The 26,611-nt window shown below is 36.5% G+C and overlaps 1 protein-coding gene across 17 annotated transcripts in view; it reads right to left on the bottom strand.

Annotated features, from left to right (window-relative positions):
- The window catches only part of NBEA (neurobeachin), a 730,940-nt gene that overhangs the window by 13,756 nt on the left and 690,573 nt on the right, over nt 1-26,611 (bottom strand). For 9 of the 17 annotated variants that reach the window (XM_078375291.1, XM_078375292.1, XM_078375294.1 and 6 more), the window contains 5 exons: nt 11,873-11,962; nt 8,651-8,843; nt 6,968-7,039; nt 4,620-4,775; nt 3,543-3,713 (listed from right to left, as the gene is read on the bottom strand). In XM_078375291.1, the coding sequence (XP_078231417.1) occupies nt 3,543-3,713; nt 4,620-4,775; nt 6,968-7,039; nt 8,651-8,843; nt 11,873-11,962 (682 nt within the window). Of the gene's footprint in view, nt 1-3,542; nt 3,714-4,619; nt 4,776-6,967; nt 7,040-8,650; nt 8,844-11,872; nt 11,963-12,288; nt 12,352-26,611 lie in introns of all 17 variants that reach the window. The other 8 variants (XM_078375287.1, XM_078375289.1, XM_078375288.1 and 5 more) reach the window with 1 other exon arrangement.

Raw genomic sequence — 26,611 nt, 5'->3', positions numbered from 1 at the left:
AGTTTATACTGAGCGAACCCGGTGACGTGCATGTAAGGCTAAATGATAAACCCTGTCATCTCAGGATGCTGTGATGAACAGGTATGATTTGGCCTCGCTGACACACAAAGCAGTTTCATGTTCACACCAAGGCCCATCCCTGCATTCTGACGGCTACTAGGATATTATGTTCCATGCTAGGACTTCCCCCTTCAAGAACAGGTTAATACATACAACCTCCAAAACCTAAGAGCATTGTGTCACACACTTTGATAAAAATTTAGAGACAACTAGCTTTCTGGTCTTGAGTATCAACGTATTATGAGACAGAAAATACATGTGGCCTGTTTCTCTGACCTGTGAATTGGAAGCTAGAGTAGATTAAACTGGAACAGAAAAAAAATCTCTTTTCATATTGTGAGTTTTCTGATGGAAACGACCATGGCTATGTCAAACCACGGGTGGAGCACTGATGTGACAGTCACTTCAGTGTGTGCGGTGACTGCCTGAAAAAAAGAGGGAAGAGACCAACATAGATGGTCGCCCTAGTCAGGCATACATATGCTACTAGGTTGGCTTTTTAAATAGATAAATGAGCCATAAATCAGTCATTCAATCAATACGAAACCTGAGATTTTTTTTTTTTTTTTTTACTATTATGATCATCCTTATGGAAAAAAACTAAAACCAGTTTTTTTCATAATCATCGATTTGATGTAAAGTTAAGCATTTTGTGGATGTTCAAAGTATTTATGCCACAAAATATTCCCATAACAATTCACGATTCACGTAACAAATACTCGACATCTTCAGTACATCCAAGCAAGAGAAGCACTTTGTGATCAGTATAAAAGCAGATTCTTGTCAACCCCAGAAAGTCAGAGACTGTGACGTTCTAGCATTCCCAGCTGCCGAGATAGTGCCAGGCACGCAGTAGGCACTCAGCACATATTGTTGCTTGACTAACACTTTAGGTGCTTATCTTGTTTATTCTAGAAGAGCACTTTTCCCTCTTATGAATGTACCATTCGACATATGTTCACATTAGACATCTAATAAAGTCTTGACAGAATGGAGTCTATGGAAGTGGTTTAGGTCCATAATGATGACAACAGTTTTTGACTAAAAATAAATTCCTGTAGATGAAGGTAATACTTAAAAATACATGTTGATAATCTTCTTTAATATCTTTAAGATAATCCTGGTCCTTACTTAAAACTTAAATATGCTGCTGCTTTTTTAACAAATATAATATTTACATTTTTGTTCTTAAGTATTATAAGAGCGTTTTGCATTTACATAGCTTTAAATATTATTGTATTTAACTTTTCTTGCTAATTCATGCACCAAAGCTACAATTGATAGTTAGCCATTTTTTGGTTTAAAAGATCACTAGAAAACAAGAGTAGTGAACACAGATAGTTACTACAATTTAGGAGTCTTCTTTAATATTCTTTACCTCCTAGCAGTACATCAACATCTTATCTCTGCTACCAGATGGCAGCTTTTAAGAAACAAATCCCCTTTTTGGAAATAACACTTGCATCATTTCTGGGTTTCATTTTGAAGACACTAATTAATTAGATTTAAAGCTCTATTCTGTTCTTTTAAATTTTTTCTAATAATGTCTAATTTTTTGTCACTGTATATGAAAGATACTGCACAGACCTGCTGCTTAGTTAAACTTTTAAAAGAAATGCTACACTATTATGGAAATAAAAGCAATTTGGAAATACGTGAACATATATTTAGATAAAATATACCTGATAGTGTACCACTCTTGAGAATAATAAAGCCATCACTGGTAGGTCATATGTCTTATACACATGTATATATACGCATACATAGACATACTAGAATTCTGTTAAAAAATAAATTTTTTAAGGACATGGCTTTTAAAAAGAGCAAATAAGGAGATTATCTTACTGATATTTAGGTATGCTTATTAATAACAAAGAATTGGTAACTAACTATCTCAACTGGTTGGAAATCAAGCAACACTGAATATCTTTTCCTTCAAATCAAGAGCCCATCTTGGTCAAATTTAGAACAGAGACTCATGTGTATACACACTCTCTTGTTCAGTAGCTATGCCAAGGGGCACATTCTATTCCACAACACATTTAGTTTCTTCATCCACTGTTCAACTCTAGCTATGGGCAACAGGAAGAAAATTTCACATAACATTTGGACATCTAATCCAATCTTCCACTATCTTCTCATACAAATATATTTCTCCATTCTCTCCTATATTGACCTTTGTTCCTATCCATCCAAAGCCACTTCCTACTTTTGCAGTATACCTGTCAAAATGCATAAGAGTTGAGGGGACGAAGTGGGACATGAAGGGTGGATGTGCAATTCAGTTTCCACCCCCAGCCGTCTCACAGGTTGGAACTGACCAGAGAGGCAGCAGCCAGCCAAGCAACGTAACATGGCATCTTGTAGATTTGTTTACTCTTCTAACATTTTAGTTGTAGATGCACAGGTTTCCTGAAAACTGTTATATCTGTTGGGTTATAAGTATTCCTCAAATTCATGTTTCAGTTGATATTTGACAATCTGGATAATCCTGGTTTGGGTACTTGCCCTTACCACTTCACAGAAACCTTTCTGTATCTGACAGGGAAGTCATGCATTTGAATGAACTATTGAAAGCTTAGTAATTAAAAGCAGTAATCATTTCTAGGCAATCTCTTATCCAGCTCTTTAGTCATCTGATATATTGGAAACCTATTATGTATACCACTATGACAGGAGCTTAAAATGGAAAGACAGACACTCATTATCTACTTTAGAGTAGGTAATAACTAACTGCTCCTATAAAAATAAAATTTCCTTGGAAAAAGAAGTTTGAGAGGCTGTGGATTAAACAAGCATCAACAATTTATTTGTGTAAGACGTCCAGCGCTTATATAGAAAGTTTGAGTGCAAACTATCTTCCAAAATGATTTCATGAAGGAGTCCAGCCTCCCCTGACGCTTTCTTCCTATAGGATATCTTAGGGTGCGCTGTGGAATAAAAGTCATTTGAGGAATCCTCCCGAGCAAGGAAACTGTCTTAATCAATTTTTGCTTCCCTCACAATGCCTCATGTGAAAGGGGTACTCACACACTGTTTTTTAAATGAATACATGAAGAAATTTACTACAGGATGTGACAGATAGCGGTTAGTGCCCTGACTGAGACACAGTTAAAATCTTCTGAAAATTCAGAGAAGGAGAGATTATTTTCAGCTGAAAGAAATCACATGAAGTTTAATGGACTAGGTGATGTTGAAGAAAATTCCTGAAGGATAGGAACATTTGGAGACTGGGCTGCTGAGCAGAGATCTGGGGAGGGGATCGGTGAGGGGAATCTGAAAGTCTCTCCATGTTAGAGGTGATAGTACTGCTCATATTAATACTTTGAACATAGCTACGTTCCAATACAGATTTTGGCCACTTCGGCTTTCATATTTTATAATCCTTACACCTTAGGAAAAAACTCTTCGGAAAACCGAACAGGCAAAATATATTTAAGATAAACTATAGTTTGACAGAATGATTTTATACAAACACTTACTGCTATTAGGGTTGTCTCCTATGATATGGTGCCGCCCACTCCAGTACCAGAGCAGCAGGGTGGCGTCTCGAGATCCGGACACGATGTAGCAGTCCCCACCAATGTATGACTCGGACCTGGCCAAGCATGTGACCACATCCCAATGGCCAAACACAATCTGAGTCAATTTCCCTGTAACACAGAAATGATAGGTTTGCTAAGTTTTGCTTCATTTAATCTTTTTCTTCAAAAAGTAATAAGCATAACTTTATTTTATCAGATTTTTAAAAATCTTACTGTATTTTTATTTTATTTTACCAGTTTTATGAAGAGCTCATCTATAGGCCAGTTAAGTTACAATGTTATCCAAATCTGCCTACAGGTTGCTTTCTTGCATTGCTTTTGAAAATTGATAAGAGAATGCCACCTGAGATTTTTTTTTTTTAGACGGAGTTTTGTTTTTGTTGCCCAGGCTAGAGTGCAATGGCAAGATCTCGGCTCACCACAACCTCTGCCTCCCAGGTTCAAGCGATTCTCCTGCCTCAGCCTCCTGAGTAGCTGGGATTACAGGCGTGCACCACCATGCCTGGCTAATTTTGTATTTTTTTAGTAAAGATGAGGTTTCTCTATGTTCGTCAGGCTGGTCTCGAACTCCCAACCTCAGGTGATCCCTGATTTCTGCCTCCCAAAGTTCTGGGTTTACAGGCATAATCCACTGTGCCCAACCATCACTTGAGATTTGTAAGGAAAAGACTTTATAAAATAACACAATCCTGATTTTTCTCTTCAGGGTTTGGGTCAGATCAAGGGGAGTTTTAGGATATTTTACTGTATACGAATTTGTGGGAAGGGAACAATAGCCCCCTTTGTCCCGTGAACTCAGGGATCATGCTAACGTTTAGAAGAGATGAAGTTAGATACTTCTCTCAGAACAGATGAAGTTATTCTGCTTACAATGTGAACATTTAATTTGAATCTTGACTACTCATACTGACAGATGATAAAAATGCCTTCATTATTAAGTATGAGTTCACATTCAGCTTTGGTTTTAACAATAGTCATTTCGAAGAGAATATGATGTTTCATAGTTAGGATTACCTGTTTCTGTAGAATACACTCTGAAGCTCTTATCCCAGAATCCACAGATAAGGATGTAGCGATTATCTGCTGTCACCACAAAACAATGTGCATTGATTTGTATACTCTGGTCGACAAGGTCTGTGATCTGCCTTTTGTTTACACCAGAATTATTGGCTAAAAATAAATGGAAAAAAAGCATTTGAAGAAAGATTCCATTATGAGTTTTACCAAGCGCTTATAGAAGGAAAACAACATTTTCATGCTTCATTTATGCAGAGATAGTTTTTTTTAATGGTATAAGACTATTAAGATTCTCCCTTGAGGAATATAAATTTCCTTTGTAGCAATGATTATTTATGAACCATATTACATATTTTAATATTATGCCAGAAATTTCAGTTTTCCCTCCACCAATAAATAATAACAATATGAGGAATTCAAAATAATTAATTTAAACATAATAAAATATGTTAATGCATTTAATTCTTTAGATGCTCACTATGCACAAGTTCATTAGTTTATAAGAATCACATGGGAAGTAAATGTTGTATGAAGTATGTTATTAAGAAAGAGGTATCTTAATATTTGCCCCAGCCTGTCATTTTCTGATGGTATTCACAATTCCTGTGACAAAGGAAGGTAGAGATTTGAGCAAGGGATGTTGTTATGTGGGCAGCCCCACAGGGAGCTTCGGGTCAGCAGCTTTACAGGCCTGCATTGTCAACAGACAGAAGGCCTTTGGAGAATGGGCTAGCTGGGGAGGAGAGGAACATAAAAGATGAGAGAGGGATTGGGGAGGAAAGAGACAGGCAAAGAATCATGTAGAGCCCTGGGATTGAATCTGAATAAAGTCAGGAACTCAGAGACACCATCTGATTTCCCCAGTGCCTGTCTGCATGCCAGCTTGTCCCTTACTGCACGCCATCCTTGCAGGGTAAATCCCTCGGCTGAATTCTTAAACAGAAATGCAGATGTAGAAGGAGGTCACCACCACCACTCTCTAGCACCAATTAAATATAAGTACTACTATTTGTAGCTATCTGCTAATACTATACAAATAATTACTGGAAAATGTAAGCAATAAAAAAAAAATATACGAAAAAGTCAGTAAGGAAAAGAAAACCAAAAGTCTCTGGAAAACTATACAATTGGTCCTTGACTAATTAGAATAGACCAATTAATTTTTTCATGGTAGCTGTATATTTCATTGTCAATGTCTGTTGGACAGAGGAATAGCTAGACTAGACTAATAATATTCTTAATCCTAAACCTTAGAAGCTCTCAAAGACATGTAAATGGTATTTTGTGTAGGGGGTTTAGGTAACTAATTGAAACGTCTGTATCTTATCTTATTTCTGGGTTCAAAGATGAAGGATAAATTAGAATCTAAGAATAAGAGCAGTGGTGGCTCCCGCCTGTAATCCCAGCACTTTGGGAGGCTGAGGCAGGCAGATCGCTTTGAGGTCAGGAGTTCCAAACCAGCCTGGCCAACATGGTGAAACTGTCTCTACTAAAAATAGAAAAATTAGCCAGGCGTGGCAGTGCATGCATGTAATTCCAACTACTTGGGGGGCTGAGCTGGAAGAATTGCTTGAACCTGGCAGGTGAAGGTTGCAGTGTGCCGAGATTGTGCCACTACACTCCAGCCTGGGTGACACAGTAAAACTCCATCTCAAAAAAAGAAAAAAAAAAAGAATCTAAGAATAAAACCCCATGACTTTTAATATGTAGCTTAATAATTTTTTGTAGCATTTTCAATTTTTTTCTAATTTATCTTACTAATCATCCAATGAATTAGATAGAACAAACATTAAAAATCGTCTTACAGATATGCAACTGGAAAGGCTTAGAAAGACTAAGAAGCTAGCTTTGGATCAAATGGCTAGTAAATATGAACACAATTATTTAAAAACATTTTGAATATCTGCTGCAAAGAGTTTTAGCTCATCGGTTTGTAATTTGTATGAAACATTTGCTTTAAAACATGTTTGCTTAAAAAAATTCAATGATAGAGACTTCCAGAAAAGATGTTCTTCCATATTAGTTTCTTTTAATAATCTTTTTGAATCCTTATATTTTAAATAATACTGAGCTGTTAGAGAACATTTTAGGCTGAAAGAAAAAACAGTTTGGAATTATTTGCCTTATTTATAAGCAACTTAAATGACCTCCAAAAATATCAGGAAACAATTCATTTAATGCCAAAGCTCTTATATGGCATATTATAATTTACACAGCTCCTTGATAATTTGATATTGTTAGCAAATTAATCTTGTGGAAGAAAAATATTATTCAACTACTTTTTATGAAAACTACATATGAATATGTGGATAGTATCCATGAAAATTTATTCTTTATTAACATACCAATTAAGGGATCCATTTCAATGGGAAGATGGTGGGCTTGATCCAAGGAGTATCCTGGAGCTCCTCTAAGGCCTAAATATCAAAAAAAGAGAGAAAAACTACCATAAAATTTTCAGAAAGGAGGAATTCCCTAATGGGCAGTGTTTTATGATGATTTTACAAAATGCATATTTGCTTAAAAATTAATTGTTCTAAGAATGGTTCAGTTATACTATGTGTCTCTGTAGACAGCCTTACAAAATAATCACAACAGGGACTTCAGGTTTCCACTTAAGATGTAGAAGGTTGGAAAAAGTTTTGTCTCTATTCTAATGATGAGAAAAAGCTGGATAAATAGAAGATCATAACATTTATTGGACCCATCAAAAAGCTAAGGTCACTGAGCAATCAATGAGCCTGAAATCAGTGAAAGGGCTATGCTTCCAAACAGGGATGGGTATATGCCTGAGCTCACCTGGTGAGGACAGAGGGAGCTGGGGCTCCCATCCAAGGGGGACTTTGTTTCAACATATGACAAGTAAACTGAAGGTATAAAATTGGGCCACACCTAAAATCTTAATCTCACTAAAAGCTACTTTCAGAGGATTAATGTTTAGGGCCTGATGAAGTTCATTAGTCATAGTTTTCCACACGTGATTATATAATATATATAACACTTTTGAACAAGTTTAAAGAAAAATTTAGTCCTTTATAGTCTTTTTTCTCAATGCAAAACATTTCTAGAGGCTCTCTCCTGAGAATAATACCATCATAAATTTTGCTGTCTATCTCTGATTGAATGGACGTAGCGTTACCTTATGTTGATAATATTACCAATAATCTTAAAATAGGTGCACTAAGAAACTCTTAGGAGATAAAGCTACGGTACAAATCACTGCATTTTTTAGAGCAATGTAGAGATCAGTGGAATAGAAAGATTCAGGTTACTTCAGCATGGCTCACCAGTTCAACTCCAGAGACGGGGAGTCTTCGGCTTTCTTGGAGATCTTTAGTGGTGAACTGGGCCAATTAAATCACTTGGTCACATCCATTTCTGCCATGGTTAAGCATTAACATGTCTAGATGTTTGCTACAACATTATGTCACTTCAAGATGTACTGGCTGGTACTTTCAGGAATATGTGAAATATGAAATCACTGGACAATTTAGATTTGGTCTTTTTGCAAAGATTCTAAGCTCTGCAAGGATACAGCTGGTGCTGGTCCTGTTTATTGCTGTATATACAGTGCTTAGAACTACTTGACACATAATAATCATCCAAATATTTGCTAAATAAATTACTGATGTAGAGGAAACAGGATTTGAAGCCAGCATCCAGAAACCCGGATTCAAAGTCACTTCTGCGTGATATAGGAGAAAAGTGAGGTGCATTTTTTAATTTTTATATTTATTTTTTGCAGGAAGGAAATGGCAGAAAAAGGTAGGATAACCTTTATTAGTAGCAGAACTGCTTCAATCTGCCAAATATTTAACTACGATCCAAGCATCCTATGAGGCACTAACATAAAGCAGAAATGAGGGAGACAGGTAGGAGTCACTGAGCTGGGTTCGACAATTTATTTAGTCTGTTGTTTTTTGTAGATAATGTGGCATTTGAGCTAATCCCAGCACACTTTTTTTTACCTTAATTTAATTGTAGCTTTTAAGAAATCTTTGGTAAGCAATTTGCTCAGGCTCACATACCTACTGTGTTGTGCCATCTATTCACTGCAAACAGTCGGCTGCAAGTCACTGTCACCACTGCAGGGATGGTCAAGTGGGGCAGGGTGTTGGCTGCGACATGGGTTACTGGAGAATTTGAAGGAAACTTCAGCACCATTATCACGTCCTGTTGCATCTGATCTTTAAACATGAGTGGACTCTGTGGAAGGAAACACTGTTGAATAGAAAGGGAAGAGAACAGAGGAAGACAAAAGGAATAACACAGTTAGTGAGAGGTCTCGGGAGAGTGAGGTTAAGCAGACAAGGCTAACACGAGCACACACCAGGAGGAAAAGCCACCTGCACTTCCATACTGGAAGTAGGAATGTCTTCCATACTGGGCAGTGAATGTCTGCCCCAGATTGAGCATCTTTGACTTGGGGGTGGCACAGAGAATAGAGAACAAGAATTCTGTGAAGTCACTGATACAGGGACACAGAATCATTAAAGACCAGCCTCAATTCAAATATCGCCACAATGCAAAGTAAAAAGTTAGCTCACAGACACACCCACATGACATAACACAGTTACTCAATGCAGTTTAAAAATCAGTTTTGTGGGAAAGTTAGTCGAATCAGTGACTCCCATTGATTACATGAAATATAAAGTGAATTAACTAATATTTTCACTTCTATCTGGTTGATCTGGGCTCATGACTACAGTCTAAATAATTAAAATATAGTAGCCTCAATAAAGCAGCCCCAGCGCTTCCCTGGCAGTGCTCCCCAGGTTCTGCTCTGGCACTGACTGTTTAAGGTTGAAGCCTTGTTTCTCCCTTCTAGGCTGTGAGCTTACTGAGGGCCAATGCATTTTCTTCTTCTTGTCTTCAATTATTTTATTTTATTTTAAGTTCCTGGGTACATGTGCGGGGCATGCAGATGGTTACATAAGCAAATGTGTGCCATGGTGGTTTGCTGCACAGATCAACCCATCATCTAGTTTTCAGCCCCACATACATTAGCCATTTTTCCTGATGCTCCCCTCTCACCACCCCCACCCCCACCCCCACAACAGGCCCCAGTGCTGTTCCCCATTATGTGTCCATGTGTTTTCTTCTTTCTGTTTTTAGCCTTTGTTTTATAAACATCTAGCATATGACTTGACAGAAAGTAGATACTCTAAGTCCTACAAAACACTACAAATACTACATATTAAGACATAAAATAGGGAAGCTGGAAATAACCATTATTTAGCTTTCATACATGTTTTGTAATGGTTTGCAGTAGATATGAATTCTCTGCTACATGAGCTTAGAAAGCTTCGATTTTCTTTATAAACAGTTTCATGCCAATTCAGTCTCTAACAATTTCCCCTAGGAAAGTAATGAATTCTGACTGGGCATACCTCCAGGATAAATATTTTTATTATTATTATGAAACACAGAAAACTAACACAAGAGTAAAACTCTTCTGCCAAAGCACTTCATAAAATAAAGTGTTAGAGATATTCTCCTGGACAGTTTATTAAAAATGCTTCGTCATAGGGCTTGAGGCTCCAAGGCCACATCTCTATGCCTACAGTGTGGCCGAGGGTTTATACAGCAACAGTTTGAGCTTGGTGCAAACCTTACTGTTTAGTCACACAGAAGGACCAACTGCAGTCAAAAGAGTTCATTAATGACTAACCAAGGGGGATGAAACTGTTTGGCTGAGCTATTACAGGAAGGAAAAAAAACAAGCATTTAAACACAGACATGGTGTTTAACACATGCATGGTGGCTTATGCCTGTATTCCCAGTGATTTGGAAGACTGAGGGGCCAGGAGTTCAAGACCAGCCTGGAAAACATAGTGAAGTCCAGTCTCTACAAAAAATTTAAAACACTTAGCCAGGCATGGTGGCACATAGCTGTAGTCCCAGCTACTAGGAAGGCTGAGGCAGAAAGATCATTTGAGCTCAGGAGTTTGAGGCAGCAGTGAGTACTGATCACGCCACAATATTCTAACCTGGGCAACAGAGTGGGACCCTATCTTTAAAAAAAGTTTAAAAACAAACGCATTTATTTATTTGTTTCCCAAAAGTTCAACTACTGATTTCTTGAGAGTGTAGATGGTATATTTGTCACTGTATCTCCAGTGCTTAGCATGAGATCTGGCTCACAGAAGGGGTTCAATAAAAATTTGTTAAATGACAGAGTAAGTGAAAGGTGTGATTAATACTTCCATCACAAAATAACAGCTGATACATTTGTTTACACATATATTAAAGACCAGAATCCAGAGCTCTTTACTCTAGAGTACCTGTCTTGAAGTTCATTTTGTGAACATATTTTTACCTTCAAGTATTTTTCAATAAAAAATAGTGAAAAATCACAGTGTAAGAAATAAATTCTAAAGAAATTGCTCATGAAAATTTTACCTGCTTCAAATTACCTAAAGAAGAAAATGTTTACTATTTGCTAATAAACTGTAAAGGAATTTTGTTATGGAAATGGACTTTTAAATTCAGATTAGAATGAAAAGAATAAGACTCCCTTGCAAAGTGGGAATAAGAAGTTTAACACAGTAGCTAATTATGATTGATGTCTGCTAACATTTACTAACAACTTACTGTATGACAGGTGCTGGTCCAAGGGCTACACAGTATTAAATCATTAAATTCTCAATAGTAAGTTCTATTTTTACCTCTATTTTACAGATGTTGAAATGCAAACACAGAGAGGTGAAATACCTTGCCTAAGTCATTTACTAGCTAGTGCAGAGATGGTGTTTGGCTTGTCTAGCTCCGGGGCCCTGACTCTAACCACTCTGCTCAACAGTCTCTCTGCAATAACCATAAATTACCATTATATTTCTTTCCTTTCCTTAAAATGAACTACTTCCCCTACTGTATATTGCCCTGAAATTTGGCAATATCCTATTGTGTCTGCAATAGATTTTTCATTGTAACTTACAAATAGAGTCTAATTCTGGTGTCATTGTGTCTCTCTATGCCTGTGTGCGCATGAATGAGTTTACCCAGAGGCATACATAGAGAAGACGGCTATTTTTGTGAATCCAGAAGTGGGCTAGCTTAAGTAGGACTTAAAGGTAGATTTACACTCCCTTCTCTGTCTCTCCCTGGGGTATTAGTTTGTACTTAGACTCAAGAGTTAACCAACAGATTGAGAAGCCTTTTAAAATATGCTGTTAAAACCACTATTTCATTTGCTGTATTTCCAGGTACAAAGGAAAGAAAAAAAGTCCCAACATGCTGATATGTCTTACCAGGTGCATGGCAGAGCTCCGAGGCGGATGTGGCTCAATAAGCAACTGAGATGGCGTCTGTCCAAAGTTCTGTATCTGTGCCTCCATGGCCTGCAGGGGAAGGAGGGTGACTGTCATAATCAATATGCATCAAAGAGAGAGGCCAACATACTCTTTGACAATGCAAGTGTATTCCAAGTCAGCCATGAAAAAAAGTCCAGAAAATTCACGGGTGCTCTTTTCTCAGGGTGCAGAATCATCCAAGTGTTAGTATTTTGTAGACAAGCTTTGCTCCTCCTTCCAAACATGCTTCAGTTAACCCAGTCACTATTCTTATTTCCAGAAGCTGAGGTTAAATGTGGAAAAGCTAACCTGTGAATACATGCATGCAGCTAAAGACCAAAGAACACTTTCCACACTAAATACAGCACATATACCTTAATAAAGTCCTTGGTAAGAAGGAATGTATGGGGATCTCTAATGAAATAAGCTTCTGGAATCTTAATGGAGGAAAAAAAAGAATGAGACATAAAGTCTACCAATTATACAAAATAAAATTCGGAAAATTATAGGTTCCAATTAATTCAGAGGAAAATCAGTAGACAGAATACTAAGATTTTAAAGGATAATTAAATTGGACAAAACTTTTGTTACAAACATATATTTTAGCTTTCGATGCTATTTTAAAAAGAATTCTGGAATATTGTTTTTAAGGTATAAATTCATTTTCTCAAATCTTTTTCCTGAAATTTTAGAGAATTGCCCCCCCCACAAAAAAAATCTTTGTGTGTCCTGAACTATGCAATATTTCATTAAAGCCTATGTAGATAGAAATGATATTTTATAGCTTCCAATGAATAAAAGTAGTTTTAACCCTCAAAATGTCTGGACTGTACAATATACCTTTCTTGTGTGTGTCAAAGAGATAATTTTAAAAGAAACAAGTATTCTAAACGTAAACTCTATAGGCAAAATATTTCAACATATGAAGCTAGACTAACAAAAATATTTTTCTGAAATACTGTATGTAATTTATGTCAACAAGGAGAAGCACGATATTTACGATGATCATTACCCTGCCATCATGCTAATTTTTTCCCTAAATTGTAGCAATATGGTTGCACATAAATGTGAAATATGAAAATCATAGTTTGTAGGAACACAGGTAAGTTGGTAGACAGCTCTTGACATAGCACCACCACTAATCTCATTGCTATCTACAATTTGAATGTATAAAGTACTTAAATTTAAAAATCTGTCCTCCTAGACTGCATTTCAAGAAAATGTTTATCAATAAAAATGTGAACTTGCAAATTTATTAGCAATATTAAACATGAATGCATCATTATCTGCCATATTTTAGCAAAGTGTGCATAAATGGGACTTTGGCTCTTTTATTCACAGAGGGAATGGGATGAATTATTAAATCTCTTTAAGTGCTGTCCAATTTTTATGTATACATTTATTTGCATGGTGTCCACTCATAAGCAAAGTGTGACTATTTAACTAAGTTTTATTCACATAGGATGCATTTACATCCTACTTTTGTTCCCCCAATGCAAGATTTATGAGTATAAAAGGGGGAAGAGACCATTTCTGGTTAGGTTCACATTTTTAACAACAAACTCTTGAGAATTACTTGGGAAACAAAAGTGGTAATTTTATTGTTAACACTGCCCTGGTTAGTAAAAGGTGAATACCTAGCTTCGTGTATCATGAACAGCTAAAGGCCTCTCTAACAACAGATACTGCTACCCCTGTTTTTACTTCCTCAGAAAAAGGACTCCAGTGGAAGTGAGGAGCCAGGGGCGAAATGAAACACGTTTTAATATCTAGATCAGTGTCTTGCACTTAGTAGGCAGCCTTTCAATGTTTATTGAAGGAATGAGTCAACAAACATGCTTTTTTTGACTCTAGTTTTGTTTTTTAAAGGGAAGTATTAAAATTGTACTAGAAAATGTTATGAAATGGATAAAATGTCTAGAAATCTTCTGTACAGTTCTCTTCTCTTCTGCAAGTCCTAACTCCGACCTTTTTGGACTAAGGCAGAATATACATGCATATATATTTAAAAGAGCTCCCCAGTCAGGCATCAGGATAAAGATGAAGTTGTGACTAACCTTACCCTTTCATTAAGACAATCAGTTCCCAACACTAAACATTTATTTCTTTTGAGACTATACCACCCTGTGATCTACTCTACATGCCTTCATGACCCAAAGGATCTTAGTCCAATATTTTTCTTTTAGCTCTCTGGTAATTCTGCCTTCAGATAATTCCGTACCCTCTGATTTAAAAATGTACAGATCTTTCTGATCATGAAAAACATACTGTCTCCCTTTACTTCTTGTCATTACCAAAACGTTTGAGTGGGAAGTGGGCACCTACTATCTTTCTTCCCCGGCTCCCCATGTAGGACTTTCTGTTGTTTCCCACTTTCAGGGAGTCATCAGTGACTTTCTTGTCAGGTGTGCAGGTCCTGTGCATGGGAGAGTTGCCTGATGACACGCAGAACCCATTCTGCAACCCATGAATTGTTACAATAAAGTAGTTGTTCTGAGAGCTACTCCCTACGTAGGAGAAAATCCTCCCCTAATGCTAACCTTGGGCAGGGATCTAAATTCTTCACCTCCCAGACTCCCTAAATCATAATGAATGCCCTGCATATTCTCACAGCACATTTTTCTCCTTTATTATAGATTGTAACACACAATTACTTATGTATGTCTGTTTGTTCAGACTGAATCTCTGCAGGTCAGGACTGTGACTTAGTCTTAACAGAGGCTCCAAAAATACTTGCTGAATATAGAAGTAGGGCGTTTGCATAAAACTGAAAGCTGGTCTAGAAAAAGAAAAGCACTTCAGAGTTTTTTACTTTTACAATTCAATAGCACAAAAACAATCGACAGACATTTGTTGAATGCTTACTCTATGCCAAGGGACACCAAGTCAGATACCAGGCTGCCCTCAGGAAGTTAGCAGTCCCGGAAATAAAGATGATGAATGTGTCGGTGCACATTGTAGGGAGCAGGACCACAGTGGAGATGGGCCCAGGCTGCCCTGGGAGCCCAGATGAATGACAGAGGGGAAGGGGGTATAGGCTCTTAGGAAAAAGACGTTCAGAAAAAAACAGAGCTCAGGTTTGAAGATTAAGTAAGAATTAGCTTGTCAACAGCATGAAAAGGTTTTCTGAAGTATAGACATTTTTCCTTAAAAATTTTCAATGAGGCCGGGCACGATGGCTCACGCCTGTAATCCCAGCACTTTGGGAGGCCGAGGTGGGTGGATCACGAGGTTAAGAGATCGAGACCATCCTGGTCAACATGGTGAAACCCCGTCTCTACTAAAAATACAAAAAAAAAAAAAAAATTAGCTGGGCACGGTGGTGCGTGCCTGTAATCCCAGCTACTCAGGAGGCCGAGGCATGAGAATTGCCTGAACCCAGGAGGCGGAGGTTGCGGTGAGCCGAGATCGCGCCATTGCACTCCAGCCTGGGTAACAAGAGCAAAACTCCGTCTCAAAAAAAAAAAAAAAAAAAAATTCCCATGATATAAAGTTAAAAAAAAAAAAAAACAACCTGCTGGTAGTAACTGTGAGATGGATTCCTTCTATATTATCCAGAAATGTCATTTAAAAATGTCTATATGTTTCTATTTGTCTATACATTGGTCTGCCTGGATCAGAGACATTTAATGTTAACTTTAGTCACAAAACATGTATTTGAGTACCTACTACATACTAGATTGCATTCTAGATATTAATGATATTAGTCAAATGAAATGGATAAAATTCCTGTCCTCAAAGAGCTTACATTCAGCCTAAAGTCAGATTCAGCTCACTGACATGGTTTCTATTTAAGCCAAAATTTACAGGTCAGTAAATAGTACACAATCAATTGGATTTTTTTTTTTTTTGGCTTCTTTTTAAAAATTAGCAGATTGGGCAATACTACATCAGCATTCCTGCACAGCTGCCCTTTTGTAACGCCCACCACCCACGTAACCTGGGCACTGCCACTGGCTTGTATCATTCCTCTATTCCCTGTCTGGTTCTTATATGCTTTGGGGTTTGTGAATCCTTTTAAAATATAATAATTAAAACTTTAATTTGTATTACAAGATAGCAATTGCTTTGTATATTTGTTGTACTTTCCAGTAAAACGGAATGAATTAACATTGCACACATGAGCTCATGAGCATGTATACTGTATATAGAAAAACACTAAAACTTTGGAAATGTCTGTCAATCTAACTTCATTAAATCTATGTTATCCATATTAGAAGCTCCATTATTTTATATAGTGTTAATAAGTAAAAATATGCTATCAAACTGTGCTATGTCATTGATTGATTGTAAGACATTATGATTTTGGAGAATTGAGATATGAAAATGGTGTGCATCTTAGAATCAATAAAGCAGAGTAACTTTTTAAACAGTGGTACCATGAGTCTTACATATTTCATACAAAGCTAGCACAGGTAATAGGCTTCAACCACTAGATTTTAAAAAACAAATATGGCTCACAAAACCTTTGATGTTTTACAAATATGAAAGACCATGCATCCATTGGTAGACACTTTGGCAGAGTAACATGAAAATATAGATTTGCTTTTAAATAATATACTTTCTTTTCTTTCTTTCTTTTTTTTTTTTTGAGACTGAGTTTCGCTCTTGTTACCCAGGCTGGAGTGCAATGGCGCTATCTCGGCTCACTGCAACCTCCGCCTCCTGGGATCAGGCAATTCTCCTGCCTCAGCCTCCCGAGTAGCTGGGATTACAGGCACGCGCCACCATGCCCAGCTAATTTTTTGTATTTTTAGTAGAGACGGGGTTTCACCATGTTGACCAGGATGGTCTTGATGTCTTGACCTCGTTATCCACCCGCCTCGGCCTCCCAAAGTGCTGGGATTATAGGCGTGAGCCACCGTGCCTGGCCCATAATATTCTTTCTTTCTTTCTTATTTTTTTGAGGCGGAGTTTCGCTCTTGTTACCCAGGCTGGAGTGCAATGGTGCGATCTCGGCTCACTGCAACCTCCGCCTCCTGGGTTCAGGCAATTCTCCTGCCTCAGCCTCCTGAGTAGCTGGGATTACAGGCACGCGCCACCGTGCCCAGCTAATTTTTTGTATCTTTAGTAGAGACAGGGTTTCACCATGTTGACCAGGATGGTCTCGATCCTTGATCTCGTGATCCACCCGCCTCGGCCTCCCAAATATTCTTTCTTAATGATATTAACATATCATTTAATTTGGTGTCTTGCAGTTAAGCTTATTATGTGCATTCACTTTTATTTATTCAAATTTCTCATTTTTTAAGGTTTAAGATAAAAGCGTATGAGGTACACTAATCTTAAGTGTATAGCTCGATGAATGTATATATGTATGTGTATACATTTTTCCAGTTCTTCTAACCACTACCCAGATTAAGATAAAGGACTTTGGAATGGAACTGGAAGGTTCCATATCTTGGTCTGGGTGGTGGTTACATAAGACAATACATAGATATTAGCAACCCTGTGCCTCCCCAGCCAATTATTCCTCTTTCTTAGCCCCAATACCCTGTCAAGTTAATAATTACTTTGATGTTTATCATCATTGATTATTTTTTACTCTTGAATTTTTGATTAAACTGAATTATACACCACATATTTTCTATCTTGCTTTTTTTGATCAATATCATGCCGGCAAGATTCAACCTCGTGGTATGTATCAGCAGTTTGTTCATTTTTTTGCTGTATAGTATTCCAGTGTATTAACCTACCACAATTTACCAGTTCTCCTGTTGATGAATATTTTGATTTGTTAACAGTTTCAGGTTACTGTGAATAAAGTTGCTTAGAAGATTCTTGTACATGTCTTTTGATGGAGGTTAGCAGCCAGTTTTTGGAGGGTCTACAGCTAGACAAGGGGTTGCTGGGTCATAGGTAGGAGTAAGTTAGTTTTACTGCCAAACTATTTCTCCAAAATGGTTTATGTGTTTATTTTCTGTATCTGTGAACCTAAAATGTAATGGTCAAAGCTGTAAATAATGATTTAAATTGTATGGTCTTTTAGGGTACTGATAAATTATTAATAAAATTTGTATATGTCCAAACTGATTTGTCTCACAAAATAGCTATAAAAATTATTTCTTTACCAGGAATTGTTAAAGTAGAAATGAAAATAAGGTTACAGAGTTTTAAATTATTATATAGATTCTTATTATAAAAATTGTTTTGCCAAATATTTATTGAACTGATGTGCACTGAGCATTTGTTTCTCTCCCCAGCTAAGACCCACCAAGAAATAGGGGGGTTGACCACCTTGAGGAAGTTCTAAAACATGAAATTCTGTAGGTACAGGCAGAGAAGTAAAGATAAATGTGAACTGAGTTAGGCACAGATGAACAAAGTAAGTAAATCTGAACAGTATACATGATTTTCAGATTGCAGACACATGTATGACACATAACAGAAGTTTTTAGTTTTACCTGCTTAGCTGTATACAGAGCTCCAATTCAGGAAGGTTTCTATTAGGGACACTTTCCCTTTTGTCCCCTCCCTACTTCCTGATTATCCCATTTCTTAGTCTGGTAAGGCTTGCCTTTATACAATTCTGCAGGACCCACCTACTAAGTTACAAAATTATGACATCTTCATCAGAGTCCCCTCTTTTCTTACTTATTCTCAACAAGTTCTCTTGAGTCTTTCTTCTTCCTCATAGGTCAGGGCCAATGTGCATGATTATGCTATTTATGCCCTGTACAAAGATGCGCAGTCGGAAGGCAAAGAGTGATAGAATTGAGAAAGGAGCACCTTTTGTGATTCAGCCATTTAGAGAAGGTGTCCTCTAAAATGTGCACAAAAGGGCATGTGTGTTAGCTTTGAGGTGACATATGCCTTATTCCTTTGACCTAGGTATTTCTTGCGTGTTTTCTTTCCTTTTTTGCTTTCCTTCCAAGAAAGTTCTACATCCCCTCTGAGTAAAGATACATACCTGGAATCAAATACGCAGAAGAGAAAATCAATAAATATACTGTGTGCTTATGTGTTGCACATTTGCCTATTAATTTTAAAAGACTTCCTGGCCAAGGTAAAATTAAATGTGGCAACCAAGTAAGCCAGAATTCAGAAGCTACACCTTCTCTGGCATGTGGTAGGTAAAAACTTTGGTTAATCTTTGTCGCTTCCATATTGCAGGTAGAATAATTACATTTACATTTTTCTCCATAGAATGATTACAACTGTTCATTTTCTGTTTTTTGTTTGTTTTTGTTTTGTAAATATAATTCAGCATTATCTTTCAGATGAAATGCCATCAGGTCCACAGTGCCATGACAAACAGCCCAAAGGAGGAAACAATATAGGCTCTCAAATGACCTATTCTTCCATTTCCCTGGTCTGTATAAACTTTTAAATTGCTTTCCAGAAAAATCAGCATTTTATAAAGTACCACAGGTTATTCTACCCACAATGCAAAATATCAAACTATGTCCAAATACCAGTAAATTCACTAACAATTTTCAGAAAATTCAAGAAAAAAGTAGTAAAATGGTTGCTTGAGAAAACAGAAAAAGATTTTCAAAGTTTCCTTAGCATTTATTTTGTTTATCACACTGTATAGCTCTTACTTACGAGGTTTTAATTTAAATGCTTAAAAGTACTCTTCATTAAACCAGAAAATACAAATTTGACACAAAATAAAATATATATATATGTGATTGATATCATTTTTCTGTTCCACCTGCAATTCTACCAATGCAAAAAAAAAAAATAAACACAAAAAATGGAATTTTAAGTCTGAAATGATAAAAGGTTACTTAATGGCAGACTATATTTTAACGGATTAGCTTATGCTTCTGGTTTATTGTTGTAATAAAACAAGATCACATAAAGCATTACTTTTTAATGCTGGAAAGCAGGAGCAAAATAAATCAAGCAAATAATATCTGTACTTCGTTATTTCTTGCTTTATAAATATTAAACTATATAAAAAATTAAAATGCTATTTTATATTCAACTGCTTCTAGTTTTTCATAGAAACCACAAAATAGATGAATAAATATTTTTCCTTTCATTTTAACAATCAACTGCATTAAGACTAAACCTATTCTGGCAAAATTATTAGAATATTTAAGCAAATATTTGGTAATCCAAGTAAAAGAGCACGTTTGCCTTAATTAGTAAATGCTGTCAGACACTATTTGAGGGAGGAGATTATGATGTGTTCAGTTACCTGCCTTAATTCTTGGTTTCTTTTTTTTTTTTTAGTGTAAACCTAAGCAGAATGAAGATGTGACTTATCCCCTTGCTGATCCCTGTTTCCTCCTTGGCATGTTGAATTATAATGGTGATATTACATAATTGACTTAACAAATGAATGTGAAAAAGCACCATTTCCTCCAGATAGAAAATGCTCCATCCAGAATATTTTCTGTCTAAATCAGACTAAATCTGTCTAGTACCATCAATGACGAGCTCACTCGATTTTTCCACTTCAAATAAGTATAAGTCAACTCAGGTAGGAAGAGTGAGTACATTTCAATGTTACTAATTGTGGCTGACCAAGCCTGGAAGACTTAAATAAGCCTGCTTGTCCTAGAGAAATGAACAACTCAAGGGGAACAGACGGGTGAGCGGGACATCTTCCTTGGCTCTGGAAGATGCGCTTCCGTTGACCTGTGCTCCTTTGCTCTCTACCTTCCCAGTGGGTTCAGCCAATGACACGATCAACGACACAGCCAATGACACAGTGGAGACAGGATTATATGGCTTCTCTCTGCCGAGTCTCATTTGACAGGGCCTGGCCTTTACTCCCCTACCTAAGGCCACAGCTCTTGTTGGGTGAGCACTTTTCTTGCCAGATTCTGGGAATGGCTCCCTTTCCTTGTCACTTTCCCTTGTTCAGTCACTTTACCATGTCTACACCTTTGTAAATAGAACCATTATTAAACTCTCTGCATTTTCTTTAAAAAATAGTTAACTGTGGTAAAACATACATAACATAAAATTTACCATCTTAAGCATTTTTAAGAGTACAGTTCAGTAGTGTTAAGTACATTCACACTACTGTATAACCGATCCCCAGAATCTTTTCATCTTCTAAAACTAAAATGCTATACTTAATAAATAAAAACTCACCACTCCTAGTCCCCGGCAGCCACTATTCCACTTTCATTCTCTACGATTTTCACTAGTTAAGATACTTCATAGAAGTGGAATCATACAGGATTTGCCTCTTTGTGACTGGCTTGTTTCCCTTAGCATTAACATCCTCAAGATTCGCCCATTGCAGCATGTGCAAAAAGAATTTCCTTCCTTTTTAAGGCTAATAATGCATTACACACACACACACACACACACATACACACACACACCACCCACATTTTTTTAATCCATCCATCCATCCATGGACACTTGGGTTGCTTTCAACTTTTGACTATTGTGAAAAATACTCCTAAGAACATGAATATACAAATGTGTCTTTGAAACCCTTTTCTCAATTCTTCTGGATATATACCCAGAAGTGGAATTTTCTGGGTCATAGGGAATTCTATTTTTAATTTTTGAAGGATTTCCATACTGTTTTTCCTTTTTCCTAGCAGTTATACCAGCTGTAGCATTTAATATTCCTACCAACAGTGCACAAAGCTTCCAGTTTCTGGACATCCTCACTAACACTTGTTATTTTGTTTTGATAGTAGCTAACCTAATGGGTGTGAGGCGGTATCTCACTGTAGCTTTGATTTGCGTTTCCCTAATGATGAATGATGCTGGCACATACTTGTTGGTCATTTGTATGTTCATTTGTATATTTTCTTTGGAGTCTTCATTGTCCTTTTGAAAGGTAATGTGCTGAGATCCTGACTGATACAAATAGGATTGCTATTCAGGCACAACAAATGCTGGTTACCTTTTGCTACATGTTGGGGTGGGACTGACCAACAAAACATTATATCCAAGCAAGGAACATTTTCACTGAGGATTTTAAATATTTCAGAGATGACTATTATAAGCTTACAGGAAAGGCTGTAGTGTCTCATTGCAATAACTATTTGTTGATACTCACGAACAGAACTGAAATACTCTTTTCTAGATGACTTAGGGAATGGTCTACCTGGAAGCAAAGGTTTTAGCTGATGATCTCTTAAGGATTCTTTCAGGTTTCTGCTTCTTTGCCCACTTTGTGAATTAATCATTAAACGGTACCTAAGTAGAGTACTCAATCCACACATGCTTAACCATAGGTGAGAAGAATCAGAATGACATCCCTGCCAAATTTTCCCTGGTTGAATGAGTTTATATAAACTAAATTCTATGCTTGCTGATACAGGAGGTAAAGGAGGAGGAAAACAAGTTGAGGGGGAGGTGGTGGTGCAGGAGCAGGAATGAGAGAGAAGTGGTAGTATTGGTGGCAGGCTTTGTAAGTTCACTGGGAGTGCCTAATCACGTGAAAAATTAAAAAAAAAAAGCTGAAATAGATTTGTTTGGTATGTAGAATGACACTGAGACACGGGTTTACCAGGTGCTGATATAAATATTCCAAATTAAAATAATACACTTTTAGTACACTAAAGTGAGAGTAAAGTATTATCGCATGTATTCAGCAGAACAAAATATTCTTCTTGATTTTGACATAAATGGACAACAACAATTTAGATATACTATACTCAGACTTCAAATGGCTTTAAATAGGCTCATTATCAATATGTTTAAAACCTTTACAGATGAGTTCTAAACATCTAACTGAAATGTCTAGGTACTTAGATTGGCTAATATCAATTTCAACAAATTGAAACATGCAATTTGTTTTGAATAATTGTTAATTTATGCTGAGGTAACAACTGTGTAATATAACTGAAATCTATGTTAACAGAAGATGAGGAAATCCCTTCCAGCTATTTCTATCATAAACAGCAGGCTGCAATTTTCACCCTTCTTCCCTTGAGTAAAATATGGCTTTAGATGCTTGTGAAAGTACTTGCTGTTAATTTCTGAAAATCAATAATTAGTACTTCTCAACATCACATAATAAAAATAAAGAGGAGAAAAAAATCACATCTCACATAAATGACACATATCCAACTTTGGCTAGCTGCGTTGTTTATGCTTTCCTAGTGCACAATTGATGACCCTAGCCTAGTGAAGAACTGCAGTAATTATGAGGAGGTAAGATAAACCTAAATTAAAGATTTATTGACTGATCAAAATTAAATGTGTGTCACTAATTTCCTTGATACTAATTTCTATATTAAAACCTTATTCATCAAATCTTTGCAATGCAAGCCTTCCGGCTCTCAGTGCAAACCTATGCAATGAGAAACACATACAAATATATTTGAACCTATATCCTTACTAGTTTAAGGAATCATGGTATTTTTCTTGCTCCCAAATGATCCTTTAGCTTTAGAAAACCAAATATTTATTTTCACTCCAGTAATTAAAATGTAGGGGTCTGCTTTCTATTTTAATTTGGCTTTTGAATTTGTTAAAAATTTCCATCCAGTAAAACATTCAGTAATTCTAGGGGGAAATTAAGATGGTTTTAAGAAATCCTTATCAACCACTTTGTGACCATTTGTTGCAATCACTTCTCAGGATAACTGCCCGGGAGAAGAACTCTGGACATCCCCCATATGAAGACAATTAGGCATCATGGTGCTTGTAAATGGATACAACTCATCCACACAGATCCAGCAGGTGGTGTTGATATTTCTTGTCATATCAAAGAGAGTCAGAAAAGGGGGAAGGAAAAGCTGAGGGATAAAGAAGTCAGAAAGAATAAAGAATAACAGAAAGAATTCAAGGAAGGCAATACTTGTAGAGGCCCTCAGTGTTGTCATTATGAATACCTTCATTTACATCATCAGGATGAAAAAAGTGTGTTTTTTTCCCTTATAAATTTTATGAGTTCATCATCTCAGAAAAGCCAGCATTGCAGCTGTTTTGGTTAAAGACACATCTATCTTCTGGTTCTTGATAGCCCTATCATGTCAGTTCTCTATAGTAGCAAAGAATATTTCAGCAAGAAAATAAAGACTGAAGTAATCTAGCCTACTTCCTATGGGCATATTTTCACCACTGGTAGATCCAAAGGGATGTGGTGTTATCCCTGTCAGCTTGAGAAAAACAGAGAGAAAGAAAATACAAGCTAAGAAAACCAAGAACTATTAACAGAAAATTAGACTAAAAATACCAGTTTTTATGACTGCGGCTGTTATTAAAAACTACTTAATATTTTAATATTTCCAGCATAAATAGATAAATGTGTATATCTATAAATAAATAATCATTGCAATGGCTCGTATGTTCTAATAGCTGCCGGCAAAACAACGCTTTATGATAGGCTCATGTGGATACGTCCTGCTGTTAAAAAGAAGCCATTTATAAATCATTTTTCAGTTCGGCAATGTCAACTATAGAAATAATGACAAGTAATGTGACAAGCTCAGAAGTTAGTGTCTTGTTAATGATTTGTCTGGTATATACTTACAGCTTCTGTTGAAATAGCGACTCCTTTTTTTTCCCTCTTGCGGAAGCAGTACAACTTTAATGCCAGTAATAGTGATGCTACTTCATTTGATGATATGAATAGAAAACTAATGACACTCAAGTAAAACTTTTAATATAAAGAATAATGAAGGAAGAAATGATAATAATAATTTAGATCAAGAAAGAATCTTACAGGCAACAAGTGAGCTGCAATTAGGATATCTTGATCAAATTTTGGAGATAATACTGAAAAGAAATTTCAAAACCACAATTGCTTCTTTTAACTAAATAATATTAAAAACAAATTATTTTCTCTGTTGCTAACATAGATTTTTTTATTAGATTGATAATTTGGGTATCACATATAAAGAATTTATTAAAATAAAAGTTCTTCTAAGATATTTCATGTAATTATGCCTTTAGGTAATAATGTCTGTGTAGTGCTTCATAGTTTAAAGTATTTTTCACATATTTTTTCTCCTATGAATTAGGTATCACCTCTATCATCATTTTTTAAGTGAGAAAATACAGGTACATGAAAGTTGAGTGACTAGTTTAATGTCACTCAAATGCCAATGGCTGGGCTGTGATACAACTTATAATCTCATTCTCATCTTTCTATCCTTTTTTATTGCCTATGCCATCCTATATAATCATACTCTGAGGCAGACAGATTTGAATAATTATGTCTATAATCATTTAAGTGTAATAATTTATTAAAAAATTTTAGAATGAAGTATTTTACACTTATTTTATAAAAGGGCAGTAAAAAAATTTTCATGGTCTTCAATTAATACTAACTACTAATCAATTACTACCTACAACATGATCCCACAGTGCCTTTGGAAGCCTCAAAGACTGATAAAATTCTATTTTTCTGAGAAGTGATGACATCAAATGATCAACAAAATGGCTGATAAAGTTTTCTTAAAATCATTGTAATTTTCCCCATATAATTACCGAAAGTTTTACTGAGTTGAAAGTTGCAACAAATTCAAAAGCATAAATCAAATAGAGAAAAACCTTTACAGTCTGAAAAAGCAAAATACCTTACCTTAAAATTTTAAGAATCTTTCTGAAGCAAGAATATTAATGAATAAAATTAAGTATATATTTTGTTATTTTTCAATTGCTGGAAAATAATGGGACTAACGAAGCCTTGCCTCAAGAAACAGGACACCTGACCGAGGTCCTGGTTCTGATGCCACATAGCTAGGTGTCTTGAAAAACTTATTAAATAAGAGTATTAGGCTAGATTAATGGTTTTTAATTGGAAATGTGTGTGAAATTCCTAGAGAATTTTTTTTTTTCAAAATAGACTTGCTTGAAGCCTTTCCCTGGATATTCTGAGATGCCCATGGGATGGGGAGGATAGAGTGAATGGGGAGTTAGATGGGTATGGGATGTTTATTTAAAAATAGTACAGGGTGGCCAGGCACATTGGCTCATGCCTGTAATCCCAGCACTTTTGTAGGCTGAGGCAGGTGGAGTTCAAGACCATCCTGGCCAACATGGTGAAACCCCTTCTCTACTATAAATACAAAAATTAGCCGGGCTTGGTGTTGGGTTCCTGTAATCCCAGCTACTTGGGAGGTAGAGGTGGGAGAACTGCTTGAACCTGGGAGGTAGAGGTTGCAGTAAGCCAAGATGGCGCCACTGCACTTCAGCCTGGTAGTCAGAGCGAGACTCTGTCTCTTAAAAAAAAAAAAAAAAAAAAAAGTGGGAGGGGGAGGTGGGGAGGGATAGCCTGGGGAGAAATGCCAAATGTGGGTGAAGGGGAGAAGAAAAGCAAAGCACACTGCCATGTGTGTACCTACGCAACTGTCTTGCATGCTCTGCTCATGTAACCCAAAACCTAAAATCCAATAAAAATTAAAAAAAAAAAAAAAAAAAAAAAAGGACAGGGGTGGGGTGAGGTTTTGATGAAATGGTTTTATATTTTGAAATTGGGTGATAGGTACATGGAGGTTCATTATACCATTCTCTTGACTTCTGTAGGAAAAAAAAAAAGCTCTCCAAATGAGTCTAATACACCTTTAGCAGAGCAGTGCTTCTTAAAAGTTAATGTCTCAAACAAGGTGCCTGGGGATCTCATTAAATGGACTTTCTGATTTAGTAGGCTGGAGAAGCCTGAGAGGCTGAAGTTCTAGCAAGTTCCCAGGTGATGCTGATTCTGCTGGGCCACGGGCCATATTTGAGCATCAAGGTGTTGGAAAACCATGGGACTAAATGATTACCAACCAGAATACTCTATTTCCTAAGCGGGTCATAGGATGAAGTTTCTTGGTCATC

The sequence above is a fragment of the Callithrix jacchus genome, chromosome 5 (assembly GCF_049354715.1).
Source record: "Callithrix jacchus isolate 240 chromosome 5, calJac240_pri, whole genome shotgun sequence".
Taxonomy (NCBI): domain Eukaryota; kingdom Metazoa; phylum Chordata; class Mammalia; order Primates; family Cebidae; genus Callithrix; species Callithrix jacchus.
Note: the sequence above shows the minus strand (reverse complement) of the source record. Positions and strands in the feature narration are given on the sequence as shown.